At 47.2% G+C, this 22,391-nt stretch overlaps 1 protein-coding gene across 6 annotated transcripts in view; it reads left to right on the top strand.

The window, feature by feature from the left end:
- The window catches only part of MARF1 (meiosis regulator and mRNA stability factor 1), an 891,622-nt gene that overhangs the window by 494,869 nt on the left and 374,362 nt on the right, over nucleotides 1–22,391 (top strand). For all 6 annotated transcript variants that reach the window (XM_085632075.1, XM_085632071.1, XM_085632074.1 and 3 more), the window contains one exon: nucleotides 17,023–17,156. In XM_085632075.1, the coding sequence (XP_085488201.1) occupies nucleotides 17,023–17,156 (134 nt within the window). The remainder of the gene's footprint in view (nucleotides 1–17,022; nucleotides 17,157–22,391) is intronic.

Below are 22,391 nucleotides of genomic sequence, written 5' to 3'. Positions count from 1 at the left end.
GCCAGATACGACAGAGCGCATTATGATGAACTAGAAACCATCATGCACCATCTCCCAGAAAAATATAAAAATAGGGCCAATGAATTAATCCAAGAGGGTAAGACCATAACTAATACTTCTATACGCTGTGCCTTAGACGCAGCAGACACAGCTTCCAAGGCCATTAACACCAGTGTCCTACTCCGTCGACACGCTTGACTGAGAGTTTCAGGCTTTAAACCCGAGGTACAAGCCTCCATATTAAACCATCCGTTCGATCAGGAACATTTATTCGGTCCAAAGATAGATGAGGCTCTCGAAGATGAAAAAGACACAGATACGGCAAAATCTATGGGAGCCCTACAGTCACACCCTCCTAGACGCTCCTTTCGCCGCTCTTCCTTTCGCACGGCAGAGGCTACTCCTCAGATAGCGCGTCCACGTCCTACAAATCCCCTCCTCAGTCCACCTTCACAAAAGGTTATCAAAGAGGCGGCTATAGAGGCAATAACAATAAAGGCAGAGGCAAAACAAATACCGCCCGCTCTGCCACACCGCCTACCCAATGACTTTCCCCTGCTCCCCCCAGACCATCCCACTCCGGTCGGGGGCAGACTACAAAATTTCCTTCACGTCTGGGAGTCCATCACATCAGACAAGTGGGTGACCCAAATTATTCGTTCAGGGTACTGCCTAGAACTTCCATCTACCCCCCCTCAACATTCCACCCAGGCAACGCCCAATGTCACAAGAACATTCCACGTTACTAAAACAGGAGGTAATCTCCCTCCTACAAAAACACGCAATAGAACAGGTCCCCCACGATCAGCAAAATGTAGGGGTCTACTCCCTATATTTTCTGATACCAAAAAGAGACGAGACTCTACGACCTATCATAGATCTCCGGTCTCTAAACACATACATACATTTGGACCACTTTCACATGGTAACACTTCAGCAGGTACTTCCGCTCCTCTCCCAGAACGACTTTCTCACCACACTGGACTTGAAAGACGCGTACTTTCACATTCCGGTACACCATGCCCACAGAAAGTACCTCAGATTCGTAGTGGACGGGCAACTCTACCAGTTCAAGGTGCTCCCATTCGGGGTCACAACAGCACCATGGGTATTTACCAAGTGCCGAGCCGTAGTGGCGGTACACCTCAGACAGCACATTCACGTCTTCCCGTATCTGGACGACTGGCTGATAAAAGCCGCGTCCTACAACCAATGTGTACACCAGACCGCCACTACAATCCAGCTACTTCACCAACTAGGCTTCATGGTGAACCACCAAAAGTCCAAGCTAACACCATTCCACATAAAGCAATACCTCGGTGCCAACATAGACACCTCAAAAGCCATTGCCTACCCCAATCCGGCAAGGATCGCACAACACTCCCTCCCAGCAAGAGTGTTTACGCAACTGATAGGGATGATGGCCTCTTGCATTTTCAAAGTGCCTCATGCAAGACTCCAGATGCGTCCACTCCAAGAGTGCTAAGCGCGCCAATGGAACCAGGCCCAGAGGCAACTGACAGATCTGGTGTTAGTAGACGGTCGCACCCATCGCTCTCTGCAGTGGTGGAACACCACAAATCTTTCCAGAGGTCGACCATTCCTGGACCCGGTTACACAAATAATCCTGACAACAGATGCATCGTTCTGGGGCGCACACTCTCCACAGCTCTCTCAACTAGCACAGAGCATATGGAGATGGGCAATCCCACCAAATCTTTCTCCTGGCCCAGCACGTCCCAGGAGTCCAAAACACCATGGCAGATCTGCTCAGCAACAGATCCACGAGTGGGAATTTCACCCGCAGGTTCTTCACCCGTTCTTTCAGATGTGGGGGCATCCACAGATAGACCTATTCGCCACCCACGAAAACAAAAAATGCCCAAGCTTCGCCGCCAGATACCCACACCCATTGTCCAAAGGCAATGCGATATGGATGAACTGGTCAGGCAAATTTGCATACGCCTTTCCACCTCTCCCACTAATTCCATTAGTGGTGCGAAAGCTACAACAGCACTCCCTCACTCTCATTCTAGTAGCTCCAACATGGGCCAGACAACCGTGGTACACCACGCTGCTGGAACTCTCGGTAGTGCCACACCAAAAGTTACACCTCTCACCATGCCTCCTAACCCAGAACCATGGAGAGATCTGACACCCGGACCCAGCTCAGCTCAACCTTGCGATCTGGCTCCTGAGATCCTAGAATTCAGATACCTTAACCTTCCCCCCTGACTGTATGAACGTCATCAGAGAAGCTAGACGTCCTACCACTAGAGCCTGCTACGCTGCCAAGTGGAAAAGATTTGTTGTTTATTGCCATAACAACACAATCAACCCTCTAGACGCATCCATACAGCACATCATATGCTACTTACTACATCTACAAAGATGTAACCTAGCATATACATCCATTCGGCTACACCTCGCAGCAATTGCAGCTTACCTACAAAACAGACAGCACCTATCACTTTTCAGAGTGCCTGCCATTAAAGCCTTCATGGAAGCCTAAAACGCATAATTCCCCCCAGAGTGCCACCCTCACCTGTGTGGAACTTAAATATAGTGCTCACAAGGCTAATGGGTCCGCCGTTTGAACCCTTGCATAAATGCGAACTGCAATTCCTCACATGGAAAACAGCTTTCCTTGTAGCCATCACCTCCCTTAGAAGGGTCAGTGAAATACAAGCATTTACTATACAAGAACCTTTTCTCCAAATGCACCTGAACAAGGTTGTCCTACGTACCAACCCAAAATTCCTACCCAAAGTCATCTCACCCTTTCATCTAAACCAATCGGTAGAATTACCGGTTTTTTTCTCGCAACCTCAAACTGTTGCAGAAAGGGCTCTACACACACTGGATGTGAAAAGGGCCTTGCTTTACTATATCCAGAGAACACAACCTTTCAGGAAGACAAAGCAACTGCTTGTCTCTTTCTCTCCACCTCATAAAGGCAACCCCATCTCTAAATCAGGGATAGCTAGGTGGATTGTAAAATGCATACAGATTTGCTACCACAATGTAAAACGCACGCTATCTGTTCCCCCTAAAGCCCACTCTACAAGAAAGATAGGGGCTTCTGTGGCTTTTCTAGGGAACATCCCATTAGATGATATCTGCAAGGCAGCTACATGGTCAACACCGCACACTTTCACTAAACATTACTGTGTAGATGTGCAAACCAAGCAACAAGCTAGTGTGGGCCAGGCTGTACTAAAAACACTATTTCAAACCACTGCCACAGATACCGGTGGTCGCCGCTAAGGTTGGGAACTGCTATATAGTCTATGCAAAAGTGTGTAATCTGCAGCTCATATGCCTCGAATGGAATATGCTACTTACCAGTATGCATCTGTTCTTGGCATGTAGCGCTGCAGATCTACACACGCCCACCCACCTCCCAGGCTACCTGTATCTGTTCCAGTCTATCTTATTTAGATATAACACACATGGGTTTCTTCACTGTTATTACTACGCTCCATCTTTCCCTGTTGGCGAAAAACAATCTGAGGATGGAGCCGAAGCCCATGCGCAATACGAACCAAGGGAGGAGTCACCGACCTCGTGACTGCCAAAGACTTTCCAAGAGGAAAAACAAAATGCAAACATCCGGGCCCAACACCAGATGGCGATCTATGCAAAAGTGTGTAGATGTGCAGCTCTACATGCCAAGAACAGATGCATACTGGTAAGTAGCATATTCCATACAGAGACACTTTCTCACAGGGGGGTACTGCAACAAGTACCCAGCTTCCTACATACCCTATTTTATACTCTATCCTATTCTATACCTTAGGCTCTAGCTGCTGAACTTGATTGTTAAAGGTTTTTTTCTCTCTAAAAATTGCTGCCCACCTCTTTACACTGGTGACCACTTAAGCGAAGATGTGGCTTTTCCCATCAGTGTGCTGTAGCTGCTCAGTCATAGAGGTTTTGACTTTCCTGCAGTGGGATGCTTAAAATGGGAAGTAGTCCACATCTAGTGCCCCTTCCACCATTTCTCCGAATATGACTTCAACTTAATGTAATTTAGTATTTCGGTAGAAGAGCCAGGAATATCATGGTAGAATGCAATTATATTCACCTTTGTGGAATTCTATCTATGGCTAGTGTCTATAGATGTTGAAATAAGAAATCATGTTAATGCACCAAGTCTACATTAAGTCCAGACAAATGAAAAGTTACTGCCATGAAGGGGGCAGTATTTATTCTACTTTGGTGGGACAGGTTGTGAAGTCAGAACCTACCAAAGGGCACGTTTATTTATATTTTAGGCAGGCCACCAACGTTGGCAGACAGATGTGGACGGTAAACAGCCCTTACAACAACTCAGTCACCCCGCATGCACTTACAATGCGGTTGTTACGACTGCGTTGTAACAATACATAACATTACCCGGCAAGTCATAACGACTTTCGGAGGGGGGAGAAGGTGTTGGATTTAAAAATCTAACACCTTCTCTACTCTCCGCACAGACTGGAGTTTGAATTGGAAATTATACTATTCCAACTGTGTAAGAAAGTGGGTTTCTGTTGCAGTAACCCCCCCCCCCTTTTTTTGCCTAATAGCTGATGCACTTTTCCTTGTTGTGCCCTGGGCTCCTGCCAATCAGGTGCCCAGGGCCTATGTTCCTTCCCTAAAAACTGCCTAACAGCCAAAACCCAAATTGGCAAACCCTGGCCACATGTCAGCCCCTGGTAAATGGTACCCTAGGTACCCAGGGCCTTGTGACCAGGGAAGGCCTCTACGGGCTGCAGCACTCATTGTGCCACCCTTAGAGGCCCTGTACCCTAACACACACACACTGCTCTTGCAGGCCCAGTGTCTGGATAAAAGACAAAACAGTCGACATGGCACACATCCCTGTGTGCCATGCCCACAACCTACACTGCCCTGGCATACATCACCATCAGCCACCCCTCTAGCTGGGGGCCCTATGCCAGTGGTGTGGGCCTACAGTACCCAGGTCCATTCCTGGGTCCTGTAAGTGCAGTGCTGCCATCTAAGAGTATATGGTGCTGGGAGCTTGTCAAACACGAACTCCACAGCACCATAATGGCAGCATTGAAGACTGAGAAGTTTGGTATCAAACTGCTCAGCACATTAAATCCACACTGATGCCAGTGTGGGATTTAATGTACCAAGCACCACAGAGGGCATCTTAGAGAGGCCCCCTGAAACCTAAACCTACAATCCACGTGTGTTCTGAGGCTGCCTCGGCTGCCACACAGCAGACATGTTGCTGGACCCCTGGGTAGGAGAGCCCCTGCTCTCCTGGGTCTGCAACAATGCACAACCTGGGCGAGGTGCTAAATCTCCTCGCCCAGGATGGGCAGGGGGAAGCTTCAAAGGCATGCCGCCTCTGTGAGCTTCCCCAGGCCACTGCAACCCCCCACTCTGGCGGGAAGCTTGGCCGGAAACCCCAAATAAGGACAGGGGATGTGCCAGCCTGCCAACCCCACCCCTCAGGTGGGGGAGGTGAGGTGAAGCACATCTCCGGGCTCTCGCCATCTTGAAGATGGGAAGCCCTGCCCAATCAGGACTAGGCTACTGCCCCCCTCCCACAGGAGAGAAGCAGGATAGAGGGTGTACCCACCCCAGGACAGGGACCCATTGGCCCCTGCCCTTCACCTACCTGTAACGCCCCTAAATCTAGTATTTAGGGGCACCCTGAACCTTCCTTCCCCAGATTCCAACATACAAAGAAGAGCAAGAAGAAAGAAGACCTGCCCTGCAGCTGCTAAGAAGAGGAAGACACCAACTGCTTTGGCCCCAGCCCAACCGGCCTGTCCACCCTCGAACCTGCTCTTGCTCCAACCCGGCATCTCTTGTGGCCAGCAACCTCACAAACCCCGGAGGACCTGTCTACCTTTTGGCTCTAAGCCCCTGGGACTCCCATGAGTAGAGGCTCTAGTCAAAACCTACTTCTAATCCCTGGCAGCAGCCCGGAACCGCGAACCCAGCACACTCTGCACCAGTCAAGCCTGGCCAGTGCCAGAGTGAACAAAGACCCCAAGGACGACCCCACGGCGACTGTGACCCCGAGTCCCGCACCCAAGGACCTCCCTCAACACTCCTGAAGAAGCCTGCAGCCTCAGAACAATGTGCCCCCCCTACTGCGATCAACAGAGGGTAAGATTTCCCGACACCAAAAGGCACCCCTGCATACGGCGCCCTGCGGCCCCCTGTGCCCAATCCCGGGGTACCTACCTATCTTCCAACTACCCAACTTAAATCTCGAAGTGGTGGTGGCACCTGAAGAATCCTCATCCCCGAACTTGGTCTTTTTCTTGACCGGAGATTTCCCATTAAAACCAATTGAGTGCCCGAAGGCTCAAACGCACCCTGCACCCAGCCGCCCGAGTGGTCCTGGCAGTGCAACCTCTACACCTACCTACTTCCCCACTTGCCCTGAGTAAGTGACCAGGAGCCCAGCTCCCACAGCCACGTGGCTTGCTAGTCAGCAGCCACCAACCAAGGCCCCCCTATCCCTCATAGGATGACATCGGGCCTAACTCTCTCTGCACCCGGCCGCCCTAGAGTCGCTGAGGGTGAACCAACTGTACCTACCTGACCCTCGGGGTCCCCTGAGTCTATGCCCAGAACCTCAACTCTGCCAGTCGAGTACTTACCTTTGAACCGATAACTCTATGTTCGAGGCATATGAGCTGCAGATTGTACACTTAGCATAGATCGCCATCTGGTGTTGGGCCCGGATGTTTGCAGTTTGTTTTTGTTCTTTGGACAGTCTTTGGAAGTCACGAGTTCGGTGACTCCTCCTTCGGTCCGTACTGCGCATGGGCTTCAGCTCCATCCTCAGATTGTTTTTTTCCGCCATCGAGCTCGGATGTGATACTTCGTGCTCCGGCTTCGAACTTCTACGGTTCCAGCCTCGACGGAAAATCCTCGTTTCTTCGAGTTTCTTCATCATCATCTTCATCTCTCGAAGCGGCACTTTTCTCCATCCCGTACATCGGCACCGGCCTTCGGGCCCTCCTCGACTCCGGTCCCGGCCGATGGAAAGGACTCCGTTCAAAAAGTGCCCAAAATGTGGGTCTAAATTTCCCCACACCGACCTCCATCAGGTGTGTAACCTTTGCCTCTCTCCAGAACACGAGGCCAGAGACTGTCCCGCCTGTAAGTCTTTTCGATCAAAGAAGACCATCCGGGATCGAAGAGCTCGACGCACCATGGCGCACTCATCGTCCGCAGCTCCACCGGACATCTTCGGAGACGGCGCCGAAGCTTCGGGGCAACTACACACCGAGCAGGAGGACGACGTCGTCAGCGCTTCCGAGGCCGACGACTCCGACGTGGAGGACATCACACCGGCGCAGCGGGTCGTGAGTACTGTACCCCCTCCCACCCCCGCGCCCAAAACCAAAGAGACTCAGGTTACACCCTCGCCTGCAGGCCTGGGTAAAACCAAGCACAAAGCTTCTATCACCCCACCTTCGGGCCCGGTGTCGAAGCCTCAAAAGTCTCACGGCAGCTCGGGCTCGAGCCAGCCGACGCCTGGTGCCGAAAAACAGCATCCGGCACCGAAGAAAGTAATACCCAGCTCGACCCCGAAGCCACCGGTGCCGAAGCCTGGACTCTCGGTGCCGACCCAACACAAACACAAATCCGTCGGCACCGACGCTCCGGCGCCGAAAACTCCTTCGACGCCGAAAAAAACGGAGGCCCCAAAAAAGCATGGCGCACAGAAACCATCGAAGCCCTCGGTTCCGAAATCATCGGCGCCAGCGGACGATTCGACGCCACTGGCTCGGTTTACACCAGACCCTTTGCAAAAGACTCTATCTAAAGATCCAAAGACTGGGCTATTGACTTTAGTTGTCAAGAAAAGACGCCTTGACACTCCGGCTCCTCCTCCACCACCCAAACGGAAGGACTCTGCCACTTCTCCCCTCAGAGTGCCCTCCCCACTACCTCCTCCTCTGCCTCCTCCATCTCCTCCACCCCCTCCCAGGTCTCCGCCACCCTTACCTCATTACTCCCCGACCCCGTCCCCAGATCCGGATGACGGGGACCCGGATTATGACCCGCGGACGCCCCAATGGACCCCACTCCAACGGGGACCCCAGACCCATGGGAAGACTACCACAACCCTGACATACCTGATATGCCTCAGGACGACCTATACCCATCCAGGCCGTCTCCTCCAGAAGACTCCTTAGGGTTTCATCACTTAGTGCAGAGAGCAGCACACTACCATGGGGTGGACATGCACAGCGAACCAGTGGAAGACGACTTCCTACTGGACACATTTGACATTCAGGACAAATCCACGTCTATTTTGCCCATGCTTAAGGGTGTCACCAAGCATGCTGCAGAGGTGTTCAAAGACCCTGTCAGGGCCAGGGTACTAAACCCTAGAATAGAGAAAAAGTACAAGGCGGCACCCACAGACCCTGCATACATTAAGGGCCCTGCTCCCTTACATTCCCTAGTTGTCTCCACAGCTAGAAAGCGGGCTAACTCCCAGTCCTCAGGAGAAGCCCCACCGCCATACAAGGAATCGAAACTTCTAGACGCGTCTGGCAAACGCACCGCCTCCCAAGCTGCAAACATGTGGCGCATTGCAAATACACAAGCGCTACTTGCGCGCTATGACAGAGCACACTATGACGAACTTGAGGCTCTTATGCAGCACCTTCCCGAAAAACACAAGCGCAAGGCTCATGACCTAATACAGGAGGGTAAACTAATTACAAACACCTCCATTAAGTGTGCCCTCGATGCAGCCGACACTGCTTCTAGAGCCATAAATACCAGTGTCCTGCTTCGTCGCCATGCCTGGCTCAGGATCTCAGGGTTCAAGCCTGAAGTCCAGGCGTCTATACTCAATCACCCTTTTGACCAACAAACTTTCTTTGGGCCAAAGGTAGACGAAGCGTTGGAAAAGATGAAAAAGGACACAGACACAGCAAAGTCTATGGGGGCACTCCAAACACAAGCCTCTAAACGTTCCTTTCGACGCTCATCCTTTCGTGGCACAGGCAGAGGCTTCTCCACCGATAGCGCCTCTACCTCCTACAAGTCCCCTCCTCAAAATACCTTTTCAAAGGGCAACCAAAGGGGTGGTTACAGAGGCAACAACAATAAGGGCAGGGGCAAAACTAACACCACCCGTTCTGCTACCCCACCCGCACAATGACTTCCCTCCGCTCCCCCCAGACCATCCCACTCCGGTCGGGGGCAGGCTACAAAACTTTATCCACGCATGGGAGTCCATAACATCGGACAAATGGGTGACCCAAATCATTCGGTCAGGGTACTGTCTCGAGCTAACATCTACCCCACCCAATATCCCACCAAGGCACCGTCCAATGTCTCAAGAACATTCCACACTGCTCAAACAGGAGGTACTCTCCCTCCTCCAAAAACACGCTATAGAGCAGGTCCCCGTCAATCAGCAAAATCTAGGGGTCTACTCCCTATATTTCTTAATACCAAAGAAAGACGGGACCCTCAGGCCTCTAAACGCCTACATACATTCAGACCATTTCCACATGGTCACCCTACAACAAGTCCTCCCGCTCCTCTGTCAGGGAGACTTTCTCACTACCTTGGATCTGAAAGACGCATACTTTCACATTCCAATACACCCCTCTCACAGGAAGTACCTCAGGTTCGTGGTGGACGGGCAGCATTACCAATTCACGGTTCTCCCCTTCGGGGTTACCACCGCACCACGGGTGTTTACCAAATGCCTAGCGGTAGTGGCAGCACACCTCAGACGTCAACATATTCACGTCTTCCCTTACTTAGACGACTGGCTGATAAAAGCCGCGTCCTACCACCAATGTGTGCAACATACAAACAGCACCATCCAACTGCTCCACCAGCTAGGCTTCACGGTGAACTACCAAAAGTCCCACCTCATACCATCTCACACAAAGCAATATCTCGGGGCCACTATAGACACCTCCAAGGGTATTGCCTATCCAAACTCAGCCAGAATCACAAGCATTCAAGCCTTACGCAAAACATTCCTTCCTCAACACTCTCTTCCAGCAAGAGTGTTTATGAAGCTCATAGGAATGATGGCGACTTGCATTTTCATAGTGCCCCATGCAAGACTCCACATGCGCCCACTTCAAGAGTGCCTAGCACAACAGTGGAACCAGGCCCAGGGTCAGCTGACGGATCTGGTGTTGGTGGACGGCCGCACACATCACTCTCTGCAGTGGTGGAACACCACAAACCTTTCCAAAGGGCGGCCGTTCCTGGACCCGGTTCCTCAACTGATTCTAACAGCGGACGCATCGCTCTCCGGCTGGGGAGCGCACCTCCTACACCTCACAATGCAAGGTCTATGGACGCCACAGCAAAAATCGCTCCACATCAACCATCTGGAGCTCTTGGCGATCTTTCTAGCCCTAAAATCCTTCCAAAAACAGATTTCTGGCAAAGCAGTCCTCATTCGCACAGACAACATGACTGCAATGTATTATATCCAAAAACAGGGGGGGACACACTCTCCCCAACTCTCCCGCTTAGCCCAGAGCATATGGAGATGGGCAATTCCCCAAAACATCTTTCTCCTGGCACAGCACGTTCCAGGCGTACAAAACACCATGGCAGATCTGCTCAGCAGACAAACGCAACAACTACACGAATGGGAACTGCATCCACAAGTTCTTCACCCATTCTTCCAACAGTGGGGGCATCCTCAGATAGACCTCTTCGCCACCCATGAAAACAAAAAATGCCCAAGCTTCGCCGCCAGATACCCACACCCATTGTCCAAGGGCAATGCGATATGGATGAACTGGTCAGGCAGATTTGCATACGCCTTTCCACCTCTCCCACTAATTCCATTAGTGGTAAGGAAACTACAACAACACTCCCTCACACTCATTCTAGTAGCTCCGACGTGGGCCAGGCAGCCGTGGTACACCACACTACTACAACTATCAGTGGTACCACATCAAAAACTGCACCTATCCCCATGCCTCCTAACCCAGAACCATGGAGAAATCAGGCACCCGGACCCAGCTCAGCTCAACCTTGCGATCTGGCTCCTGAAATCTTAGAATTTGGATACCTTAACCTTCCCCCTGATTGCATGAACATCATCATGGAAGCCAGACGTCCTACCACTAGAGCATGCTATGCCGCAAAGTGGAAAAGATTTGTAATTTACTGCCGTAACAATACAATCAACCCTTTAGATGCATCCATACAGCACATCATATGCTATCTGCTCCATCTTCACAGGTGTAACCTGGCATATTCATCCATACGCCTACACCTAGCAGCGATCGCTGCTTATCTACAAAACAGACAGCATTATCACTGTTCAGAGTGCCCGCTATTAAAGCCTTTATGGAAGGCCTTAAACGAGTAATTCCTCCCAGGGCACCACCTTCCCCTGTATGGAATCTAAATTTAGTTCTTACACGGCTAATGGGTCCGCCCTTCGAACCAATGCATAAATGTGAGCTACAGTTTCTCACCTGGAAAACAGCTTTTCTCGTAGCTATCACTTCCCTTAGAAGGGTTGGCGAAATACAAGCGTTCACTATACAGGAACCCTTCCTACAAATACATCACAGCAAGGTCATACTTCGCACAAATCCGAAGTTTCTGCCCAAGGTCATTTCCCCCTTCCATCTCAATCAATCGGTGGAATTACCTGTCTTCTTCTCGCAACCTCAATCTGTTGCAGAGAGGGCCTTACACACACTCGATGTTAAAAGGGCTTTGCTGTACTACATACAAAGAACGCAACCCTTCAGGAAGACTAAACAATTGTTCGTTTCCTTCTCTCCACCACATAAAGGCAACCCCATCTCTAAATCAGGGATAGCTAGGTGGATTGTAAAGTGCATACAAATTTGCTATCAAAAAGCAAAAAGAACATTATCTGTTCCGCCTAAAGCCCACTCTACAAGAAAGTTAGGGGCTTCTATGGCTTTTCTAGGGAATATACCCTTAGATGACATCTGCAAAGCAGCCACATGGTCAACACCGCACACCTTCACAAAACATTACTGTGTAGATGTGCATTCCAAGCAGCAAGCTAGGGTGAGCCAGGCTGTACTAAAGACACTTTTTCAAACCACTGCAACGGATACCGGTGGTCGCCGCTAAGGTTGGGTACTGCTATATAATCTATGCACAGTGTATAATCTGCAGCTCATATGCCTCGAACGGAATATGCTACTTACCAGTATGCATCTGTTCTTGGTATGTAGAGCTGCAGAGTTGTACACGCCCACCCGCCTCCCCGGCTACCTGTATCCGTTCCAGTACATCTTATTTAGATACAACACACATGGGTTTCTTACTGTTATTACTACGCTCCATCATTTCCCTGTTGGCGAAAAACAATCTGAGGATGGAGCCGAAGCCCATGCGCAGTACGGACCGAAGGAGGAGTCACCGAACTCGTGACTTCCAAAGACTGTCCAAAGAACAAAAACAAACTGCAAACATCCGGGCCCAACACCAGATGGCGATCTATGCTAAGTGTACAACTCTGCAGCTCTACATGCCAAGAACAGATGCATACTGGTAAGTAGCATATTCCTTTCTTCATGGGTTACATTGACTGGCTTTTTCCTGAAATTTCTTCTAAGTGTGGACTTTTCAAATCTTAAAATATTCACCAAAAATCAGCCGAGTAACAAAAACGAAAATACTCACCTGCTCTTAGGCGAGCTCCCAGTGCTGGATCTTGGTGCCCAGCACTGACTCTGAAAAATACTTACAACTGTACTTACCAGTAACCCAATTTTCTCCCATAGGAAATCATTGACTGTTTTTCTGTGAAATTTCTTCTGTGTCAATTTCTGCAATCTTTAAATATTTTTTAAAAATCGTATAATATCTGAAAGCGTAATTACTTACCTGTTTTGGATAAAGATCCCAGTACTGAGTCTAGGAGGCAGTACTGGATTACAAAAGTAACGAGAACATACTGTACCTGCAACTTGAATTTTCTTCCATAGGGAATCATTGACTGTTTTCTTAGAAATATTTTCTAAGTGTCAACTTTTAAAATAGCTAAATATTTAAAAATCATCACAGTAATTAAGTCGACTTTCATCTCTTGACTCTAAGTACTGACCCAGGACTGAATCTAGGATCCAGTCCTGGAATTCCAAAAGTAATCCTAAAAGTAATCTGTGGCAAATAACATGAAACTTCCATTGAACTCAATGCATTATTGTGTTTAAAATAGTGTTGCCTATTGCAACCACTTGTAACTGTTTACAAAAGTCAATTGCATATTGCAAAAGTATTTATATAAAGCATCTCATTCTGAGAAAGTAAATTTTAATTCCAATTGTTGGTTCTAAAATAAAACTAGCATATATTTTTTATATATGAACCATTGGCCTAGAGTTCAGTTATTGAGTGTGAGACCATTTGCTGACTGAGTGTGTACAACAAATGTTTTACAGTGTCCTCTGATACTGCCTTACTGCTCGACCAAGCTACCACTTTAGAGAGTAAGGTTATATCTAACTTCAGCCTCTGCCAAGCCTCTGGGGACTGTGGACTCTGTACACCCTGTACCTATTTGGGAACAGTATATACAGAGCCACTTTCTCACAAACATCCAGCGCCGACTTGCGGGGTAACAGTATGTGTTACAATGCGGTCGTTAACGACCACGTTGTAATTGCATGCGGAGTGAAGGCATGCGTAAAAAGGAGGCATATTTGATGTGGACTGGTTCCATTGGGTCAATGTAATTTTATGAATTTTCCGCAGACTTATTCATCCATGTTCCCTTGGTTGCTGGTTGATACTCATCACAACAACAAACAAGCATTTGCAATGCAATAGGTCTCGCAGTTATACGAGTTTGAGCTATTGGCATTATAAATGACAGTGCCTTTTATTTGTTTTTTTTTAAAAAAACGTAAATAAAAAGCATTGTCATTTACAATGCCAATAGCTCAAACTCCTATAAATGCGAGACCTATTGCATTGCAAATGCTTGTTTTATTAAACTTTTAAACAGGTCCCTCTCCTAGGAAGTACCCCGCCTCGGGTGGTTTGACTCTGACACCGCAACAACCTCTGACGAGCCTGGTGCTAAGTAATAGCATGAAGAGAACGAGATGGTTAGAACTTCACTTTTAGCGCATTGTAGAGAGAACGAAAGCAAAACTTGTCATCGCTTCCAACAACAACAAGACACATCTGGAACACGGAGCGGATCTAATGTAGTCTACATTTAAATGGTGGATGTCCATGCGGTGTGCTTAGCAGAAGTCTGAGATACATTTATTTCTCCCTCCGATGTAGGGCGAACAACAGTAAGGCAGGGAGGGCTCTTTGTCTTTCGATTTTCAGGCCTCCTGCTCAATGGATTGCTTTCCATCCTCCATTTCCGGTCCCATGTGCCTGGCGCGCGCCATTCAAGGTTTAATGAGCAGATGGCCATCTTTAAAGGGCCTGTAAAGCCGCACAAGGGGGCGTGCTGCCCTGACCCTCCTCTTCACCCCATCAAAAGAAACAGATGCAGCCGGCCCCCTTGTTACAGCGCGTGTACAATGCGCGCTGCTCCTTTTCATGTGTACTGCATGGCAGTCAGCTGATAAACATTCAGATAAGATCAAAATGTTTCAATTTCTTTCTGTATGGTTCAGAAAAAATGGACATTTATTTTATTATTAGAAGATGTTTGTATGTAGGAGCTAGTCGTGCAGAAAACGAATGTAAATTATTCTTTTAGTATCAGTTGCAAGGGATAACAGGGCGACGAGAAAGGTTTTTGGTAAGTAAACTGGAGCCTTATGCTAGACTTACTAATGCTGTAAATGCTGATGCTATCAGTGCAACTACATGTAAAATTATAAAAACAACACACAAACAAAATGACACCCACAAATCATCAATACAATGGCTGACATATACATTCATATACACGTCAAGATGACGTGATCTAGCCTGGATGTTTTTTTTTTTAACCAGCAATGACAAAGTCAGTAGATCTCTGCTTTAAAATACCAAGCTGTTCCTAAGGGAGAGACAGCAAGGAAACAGATGGCAAACAAGTGTTAAAATATACGTCACGACGAAAGATTCAAGCAATTGCATGAAGACTAAGTACCTTCAAAGATGGCCAAAAGGGGCTGCCATACTGGAGCGATATTTTTTTACAATAGAAGTGCCAATAAAACGGCAGATTCATCATTTGCTTTAAAATATCTAAAACATAACCTAATATTTTTTATGTTTAAAACAGTCCCTAATCGAGTTCATTATTTTTGATGCAGACTAAAAATAATGCTGACAAACTAATACAGCACTTTGCATAATTTTCAACTATAATTATGGATAAGTTGCATGTCTACAGCACGCCGTTTATATAAGTATAAGGTTGCTTCTAGGTTTGATTTTGCGGTTTTACGAATCTCTGAATATTTTGCGCGCCACGCTGTAAACTACCAATATGGCTCTTACAGACAGGAAATGGTTCGGTTACTCTAGTTCACTTTTTCTTTCAAATGTGCTGCTGTTTTGTTTTGACCATTCTAGTTATCTGCGTCACGAGTCAATGCAAGTGTCTCACTTCCCTGAGATCTTTTCTTATTCTGTGAGACAAAAACTACAACTCGCCCCTAGGTAACACCATCTGTGTGTGTTAAGAGTTCCTACTTGTAGGAGTTAATCGTCAAATCAAACTGCTTTAGCACCGATGTTCTGCGCACGTACTTAAAAGAAAACGAAATAGAATAATATATTGGGTGTGGGGAAAAAACGAAGAGTAAAACTTTATTTTTAGAAAAAAAATAGAAATTCGGGGACGGTCCCTTCAGCATCAGCTGCTGCCTGTGCCTGTGGACCTTGAAATGAATGGCGGTGTCGTCTATCATTTGTTAGACATGTAAGTCACTAACTACCCTGTTTACAGCGAGAGTCAATAGGGGTTTTGTGTGTTCTAACTTTTCACGTAATTGATATTTATGTATACATCCTCGTCTTCCCTCTTCTGGTTAGACGATTTTCACGGAAGACCGTTTTGACCGACTCAATTGTAATGCATTTGATAAAACACTCAAAAGCCGCTCCTAAAGCAGCAGTGGCCATGGGGTTTCCAGTTTTGTGTTCGGAGGAATAGGAATACGCACTGGTGACGAAACAATTTTCCTGTGAAAGCCACAAATGGGGGCAGGGAAAGGTGCGGAGTCAAGACGGGTGTAGTGTGCCATGAGGAACTATTCAGTAACGGCCTAAACGTTATTTTCAATTACAGCTAATGAATAACAATTATATCTTGTAGTTTACATGTATATTTAACAAAGGGCGCATAACTCACTCACCTAAGTGTAACTAGGGGCCTGCAGCTAAAATAGGTCTCGCTGCAATAAAAGCATTAACCAACTACCTTACATAAAATAGAAAACTATGACCCATATACAACAGATGCATCTAGCCAGAAGCCATTTGCCGATTCAACCCTTAGACCGAAGATTACACACGTCTGCAGCAAGAGGAACAAGAAGGGGGTGGCAAATGGTGTGCACTTTGATGTCCTCAGTGGCCGTGCGGCTCACTGAGGACATCAAAGCGGCCGTGAGTGAAAGTGATCACGCAGTGCTTTTCAGGCTGCCAAATGGTGCGCGCGCCCGAAGCACATGCACTGTATTTGGAGGCCTGAAAAGCACTGTTTGCACTTCCAGATCCCCCTTTTACAAAAGCTCTTGCGAGAGCAGCGCTAAAGCGCTGGCTCAGGCGAGACCTAAAAATGGGGCTTGGGCGCGAATTCAGCACACTTGTGGTGGGGTGCTTTTTCAGTTTTGGGCAGGTTTATAATGTATAGCCACACATTGTAATGGTCAGCGCCTGGCATTACATGGTAAGTTTACTACAACCTTCTAGAAGGAACTTGAAATGTAATGCTTGCCTTATTTTCTCATTTTTTTTCCTTGGAGTTTTTAGGAATTTGTACCAGTTATTTTGTTTCATAAGAATGTTTGCTTAAAAAAAAAAAAAAACCTTTTCATAAAGAGGGTTCTAACCACTTAATTTTCCTTTTGTATTTTTTAGGTGTTTCTCAAGAGACTGGGATGTGACAGAATATGGTGTGTGCGAATTGATTGACATTGTATCTGAAATTCCAGATTCTACTATCTGCGTTTCCCAGCAAGACTCTGAAATTGTGATTTCAATCCCCAAAAGAGGTGTGTAGCTCTATACATTACCTTTATTTGGAGAGGATATTGATTGCAGGATTATTTGGGCATGTGAATGTGCTTTTTTTTATAAAAAATATTTTTTTTGCAGTTGCGCTTTTTATAGTTGCTGAGATGCTGCAGCTACGTTCTTGGTTTCTTAGTTTAGATTGTATTCAGATATTTTTGATGCATATATATTTTTACTTTTTTTGCTCTTTAAGGTTCTCTGACACTTCCCAGGTTGCAGCCTACATAATAAGGCTTATTACCAGCAAAGCAGAGATTTTTCACACCAAAGTTCGAAGTATTTGGAAATAGTTAGCTCTGATTACATTGCACTAAATGGCATTGTGGTAAATGTGGAGCTTTATTGTTGTGAGATCGTGGTATGGCTGCCCCCTACTTACCTACCATAAGGAAGCAGTAGATTGCCAGTAGAATATAATCGGCTCACAATACACATTCCTTGATTATCTTTGTCATCCCTATCACAATTGGTTATCCTCACATATTTATTATCAGCATTGCTGTGCTATTGATGACAAAATGTATTTGTTTATTATCTTCGAATTTAGCAGGCTTAACCTCGAACATGACTTTCACGCTTTAAAAGGAGGCTTGTCGAGGACAGATTGCATAACAAACTTGCATGCCTTCATCATTTAACAGACATTGGTTAATGCAAACCTGAGGGTAATTCTGCTGTTAACGCATCTGCCTTTCCTAGACTAGAAACTGGGACGAATACTGTTGATTCTCTACAAAACAAACATTTCTTGTTTAGGGCATTGAGTAATTCAAGGAATGAGGAATTCTCTCAGGAGCCGGTCATTTTAATTAACTTAATGGTATTACATTAATTTACTCCAGCTGTGCTCTTCAAAGACTTTCCTAGCAGGGGGAGATTTGTGTGTGCATCCTATGTGCCAGGAGGACCCTGCAGGCAGGCCTGGCGTACAGACTTATTTGCTGTGGAAGATGCATTGAACTGCACGGTCAGGGGTCTGAGCAATCGGTTTACCTAAATGCTTATAGCATGACGCTAAATGCATTGTCCATCCCTTAAGAGTGCTTTTAAAAACAACCTTTTTGTGCCCATGGAACAGTGGATCAGTTAGATTTTCCCTCTGCAGGAAGTAAAAACATAAATCGTCTTTTCTCTTGCAGCATGGGAATTTCACTCAACTCTAATGCCACTCTCCATTGCCCCTTGTTACTCAAAGTATAGGGCAGAGGTTTTTTGTGGCATGTATCCGAAAATCAAGTGTCCTCAGACTTGACGGATTTTATGCAATGTGATCATGTTGAGCCCCTCGCAACCCTATCAGCTGGTGATGCATTATGTAACTGCCTTTTGGTTTGGTAGCTGCATATAGGTTAATCACAATATGCAGCTCAATTAGCATAAATGTTTTTCCAGTTTAGTATGGCAGGTGTTTTTTTTAATGGTAATCCATAAATTTGTGCCACTTTTGAGGTGAGATCAGATCCTTTATTCTTTCAGTAACGATGCATCTGGTAGAGACATATGTTAGTTGTAGATTCCTTACCTTAGAATTTCCTCCAGACATCAGTCTGGATCCGTAGATTTTTTTCTTCAGCAGTACCCCTGGCATCTGACAGCTCTACGTCAGTCGTCAGCGTAGTGGGCGCCGGAATGACGTTGTGGGACCTACATAGACGGCGCACATGCGCGCAGACAGTTCTTAACGAGACTTTCCACGCCAGAAGCGCAGAGCCATGTAAGGCACTGACCACTGGTGCATCAAAACTAGGGCCCTTTATGGTCGTCTCTATCCCAATAATTCAGTATGCAGAGCGAGGAGAATGGGTGGGGGGTGGTAAGGAATCTGCAACAAACATATGTCTCTACCAGGTACATAGTTACCGAAGGTAAGTAACTTAGTTATCTGATAGACTTTTAGTTGTAGATTTATTACCTTAGAATAGATACCCCATCAATACCATCTCCGAAGGAGGGTCTGCAAACGAAGATCAAACCAGAAGATCCTGGAGGACTGAACAGGCAAAGTACCCATCTCTCCTGACTTGGCTATCCAGGAAGTAGTGTTTGGTAAACGTGTGCAGGGATGCCCATTTTGCTGCCTGACTGATGTCAAGGACTGGAACTCCACGTGCTAATGCTGTGGTGGCCACCGCTGCTCTGGTGTAATGAGCACACAACCCCACAGGAGGGTCCTATTTCACCAAAGCATAGCGTATTGTGATGCCAAGGACAACCCATCAGAAGATTGTCCATTTTTGAACAGTCCAACCTTGCTTGGCACTCGCATAGCCAATGAAGATTTGATCATCCACCCGGAAGTCTTTTATGCAATCAAGATAAAGACAAAGCACTTTTTGGGTCCAGATGGTGGAGTCCTCCTGCTCCTTGGAGGGATGTGGGGTGGATAACAGGTGGGCAGAGTGATGGATTGCATCACATAAGCTGTGCCGACCTTGGGAAGGAATGGAGGCTTGGTCCCAAGCACCACTTTATCCGGATAGACAGATAGAAAAGGGGGCTTAGAAGATTAAACCTGCAGCTCGCTCACCCTGCGAGCAGAGATGTCAACAAAAGAGGCAGCTTTGAGAGTGAGCAACCTGATGGGACAGTTATGAAGAGGCTCGAAGGGAGCACACATGAAGGTGAGAACCAGATTTAAGTCCCATTGTGACAATACAAAAGGAGATGGAGGGAACAGATGAGTAAGGCTTTTAAAAAAATTGTTAATGGTGGGCAATTTGAATGAAGAAGGTTGATCTGGCAGCCGAAGAAAAGCAGAGATGAGTGCAAGATATCCTTTAAGAGTGCCCAAGGCAGATCCCTGCTGGGGCAAAGAAAGTATAAACCAGAGAACCTCAAAGAGGAGCAAAAAGAAGATAAACAGCCTTTGCTGTGCACCATGCCACAAATTTTTTCCATCTACAGGCGTATAACGTTTTAGTGGAGGGACGCCTGGCTGCCAAGATGACATCAGACTTCGGGTGGAAGGTGAAAAGCTGTCAACTGTCGCCGCTCAATCTCCACACAGAGAGGTGGAGACTGGATCGTTTCAGGGGAAGAACCCTCCCCTGCTGCTGCGACAGATTTCCCGAAGGGGCAGTCTGATGGGAGGATCGATGGCCATGCTCAGAAGGTTGGGGTACCAGAGTCTTTGTGCCCCGTTCGGAGCTACAAGAATGACTTGAGCCCAGTCTCACTTGATCTTCTTGAACACTCTGGGCAGAAGTGGTACAGGCGCAAAGACGTACAGGAGTCGAAGCACCACAAGCGACGAAAAGCGGTGCCTAGCAAGCGCCGACTTGGAAACTTCAGCGTGTGAAACTTCTGACATTGCGTGTTTTCTTCGAAGGCGAACAGATCTAACCAAGGCTCTCCCCACTGCGGAAAGAGACCTTGCGCCACCTATGGATGGAGACTCCATTCGATGAACGAATGGGCAACAACAGCTGAGTTTGTCCGCCCTGGTGTTCAGGAAGCTCGCCAGATGTTGATCCACCAGGGTCTTGTCCTGATGTTTCAGCCACTTCCATGATCCATGACCCCACCCACCCTGTTGGTTGCAGTTCCACATGGGAGTGGTGTTAGTGATTACCTGCACCACTTTCCCCTGAGAGAGGGAAGGAATGCTTTCAATGCCAGTCTGATCACCCGGAGCTCCAAAAGGTTGATATGGAGGCTGGACTCCTCTGAAAAACAGAAGCCTCTGATTGCTGCATCTCCAGGTGGCTGCCCCATCCCAGAAGTTGCACATCCATCACTATTAGATCTGGTTGGGGAAGGGAAAGGGATCTGTCTCTGACCTAATCTTGGTTTGTTGGCCACCACTGCAGTTGATGCGCAGTTCCCTCCGAGATCTGGACGTAGTCGGAAAGATTCTCCTGATGCTGCACCCACTGGAACTTCGGGTCCCGATGCAGGGCCCTCATATGCCATCTGGCATGATCCACCAGCAGGGTGCAGGAGGCTATGCGGCCCAGCAGCCTCCGTTATTCTCACTAAATCCCGTGATAGAGGCTGAAACATCACTATCATATCTAGAATATCCAGGACTCACTGCTTGGGAGGATAGGCCTGAAACTGCACTGTGTCTAGAACTGCCCCTATGAAAGGGAGTGTCTGAGAGGGAATCAGGTGTGACTTTGGCATGTTGATAGTGAATCGCCGCGAATGCAGGAGGTTTGCCTTAGTCTGAACGTGGGAGACGACTGCCTGGGGCGAGCCCGCCTTCAACAGCTAGTCATCGAGATGGGGAACAACTGGAACCCCTGATCTGCACAGATGAGCTGCGACCACCGCTATCCCCTTTGCGAACACCCGAGGGGCATTGGTAAGGTCAGAGGGGAGCACTGTGAACTGAAAGTGCTCGTGGACCACAGTGAACCAAAGGGAATGTCTGTGGGCCAGCAGGACCTGGATATGAAAATAAGCGTCTTGCAATTCCAACGCCACCAACCAGTCTCCTGGGTCGATTGCAGACAAATTGGGCTGGGGTGAGCATATTGAACTTCTCCTTCCAGAGGAAGAAGTTGTGGGGCCAGAGATCTAAGATAGGATGCAGGCCTTTGTCCTTCTTGGGTACCAGAAAGTTGCGGAAATTACAACCACGTCCTACTGTAGGAAACTGGCTCTGTATATACTATACCAAAGTGAGGTATAGTGTGCATAGAGTCCAGTGGATCTCCAAAGGTAGGCAGAGGTAAAGTTAGATAACACCTGTCTCTATTTGTGGTAGTGTGGTCGAGCAGTAAGGCAGTATCAGGTCAGTGTTGCGCATTTGTTGTACCCACTCAGTCAGCAAATGAATTCACACACTCAAAGACTGAACTTCAGACCAACTGTTTTTGTATGAAAATATTCTTTTAGGGATTTTATTTTCTAGAACCAAGCAAGCCTGGTACAGGTAAGCAATATATACTTTACAGTGGTAATCCAGTTTGTAAACAGTTTGAATTGAAATTGTATATGCACTTTGTTTTGACTTACAGTATGGTTTCAGAGAAATGCAATACTTTGTACATACAGTACATAGACTTGAATGGGCTTTTCAGTAAAATGACAGGGAAATTACTTTTGAAATTACTTTTCTTACTCCGAGTAGTATACATGGATACTACTTTTGGACATTTCCTGCACACATGTCAGTAAAATCGTTTTTGTTAGTGAAATTTTAAAGAATGTCTTAAGGTTTTCAAACTCAACACTTAGAAACTTTTACAAGAAAAACTGTCAATGTT

Source organism: Triturus cristatus, chromosome 10, assembly GCF_964204655.1.
Source record: "Triturus cristatus chromosome 10, aTriCri1.1, whole genome shotgun sequence".
Taxonomy (NCBI): domain Eukaryota; kingdom Metazoa; phylum Chordata; class Amphibia; order Caudata; family Salamandridae; genus Triturus; species Triturus cristatus.
Note: the sequence above shows the minus strand (reverse complement) of the source record. Positions and strands in the feature narration are given on the sequence as shown.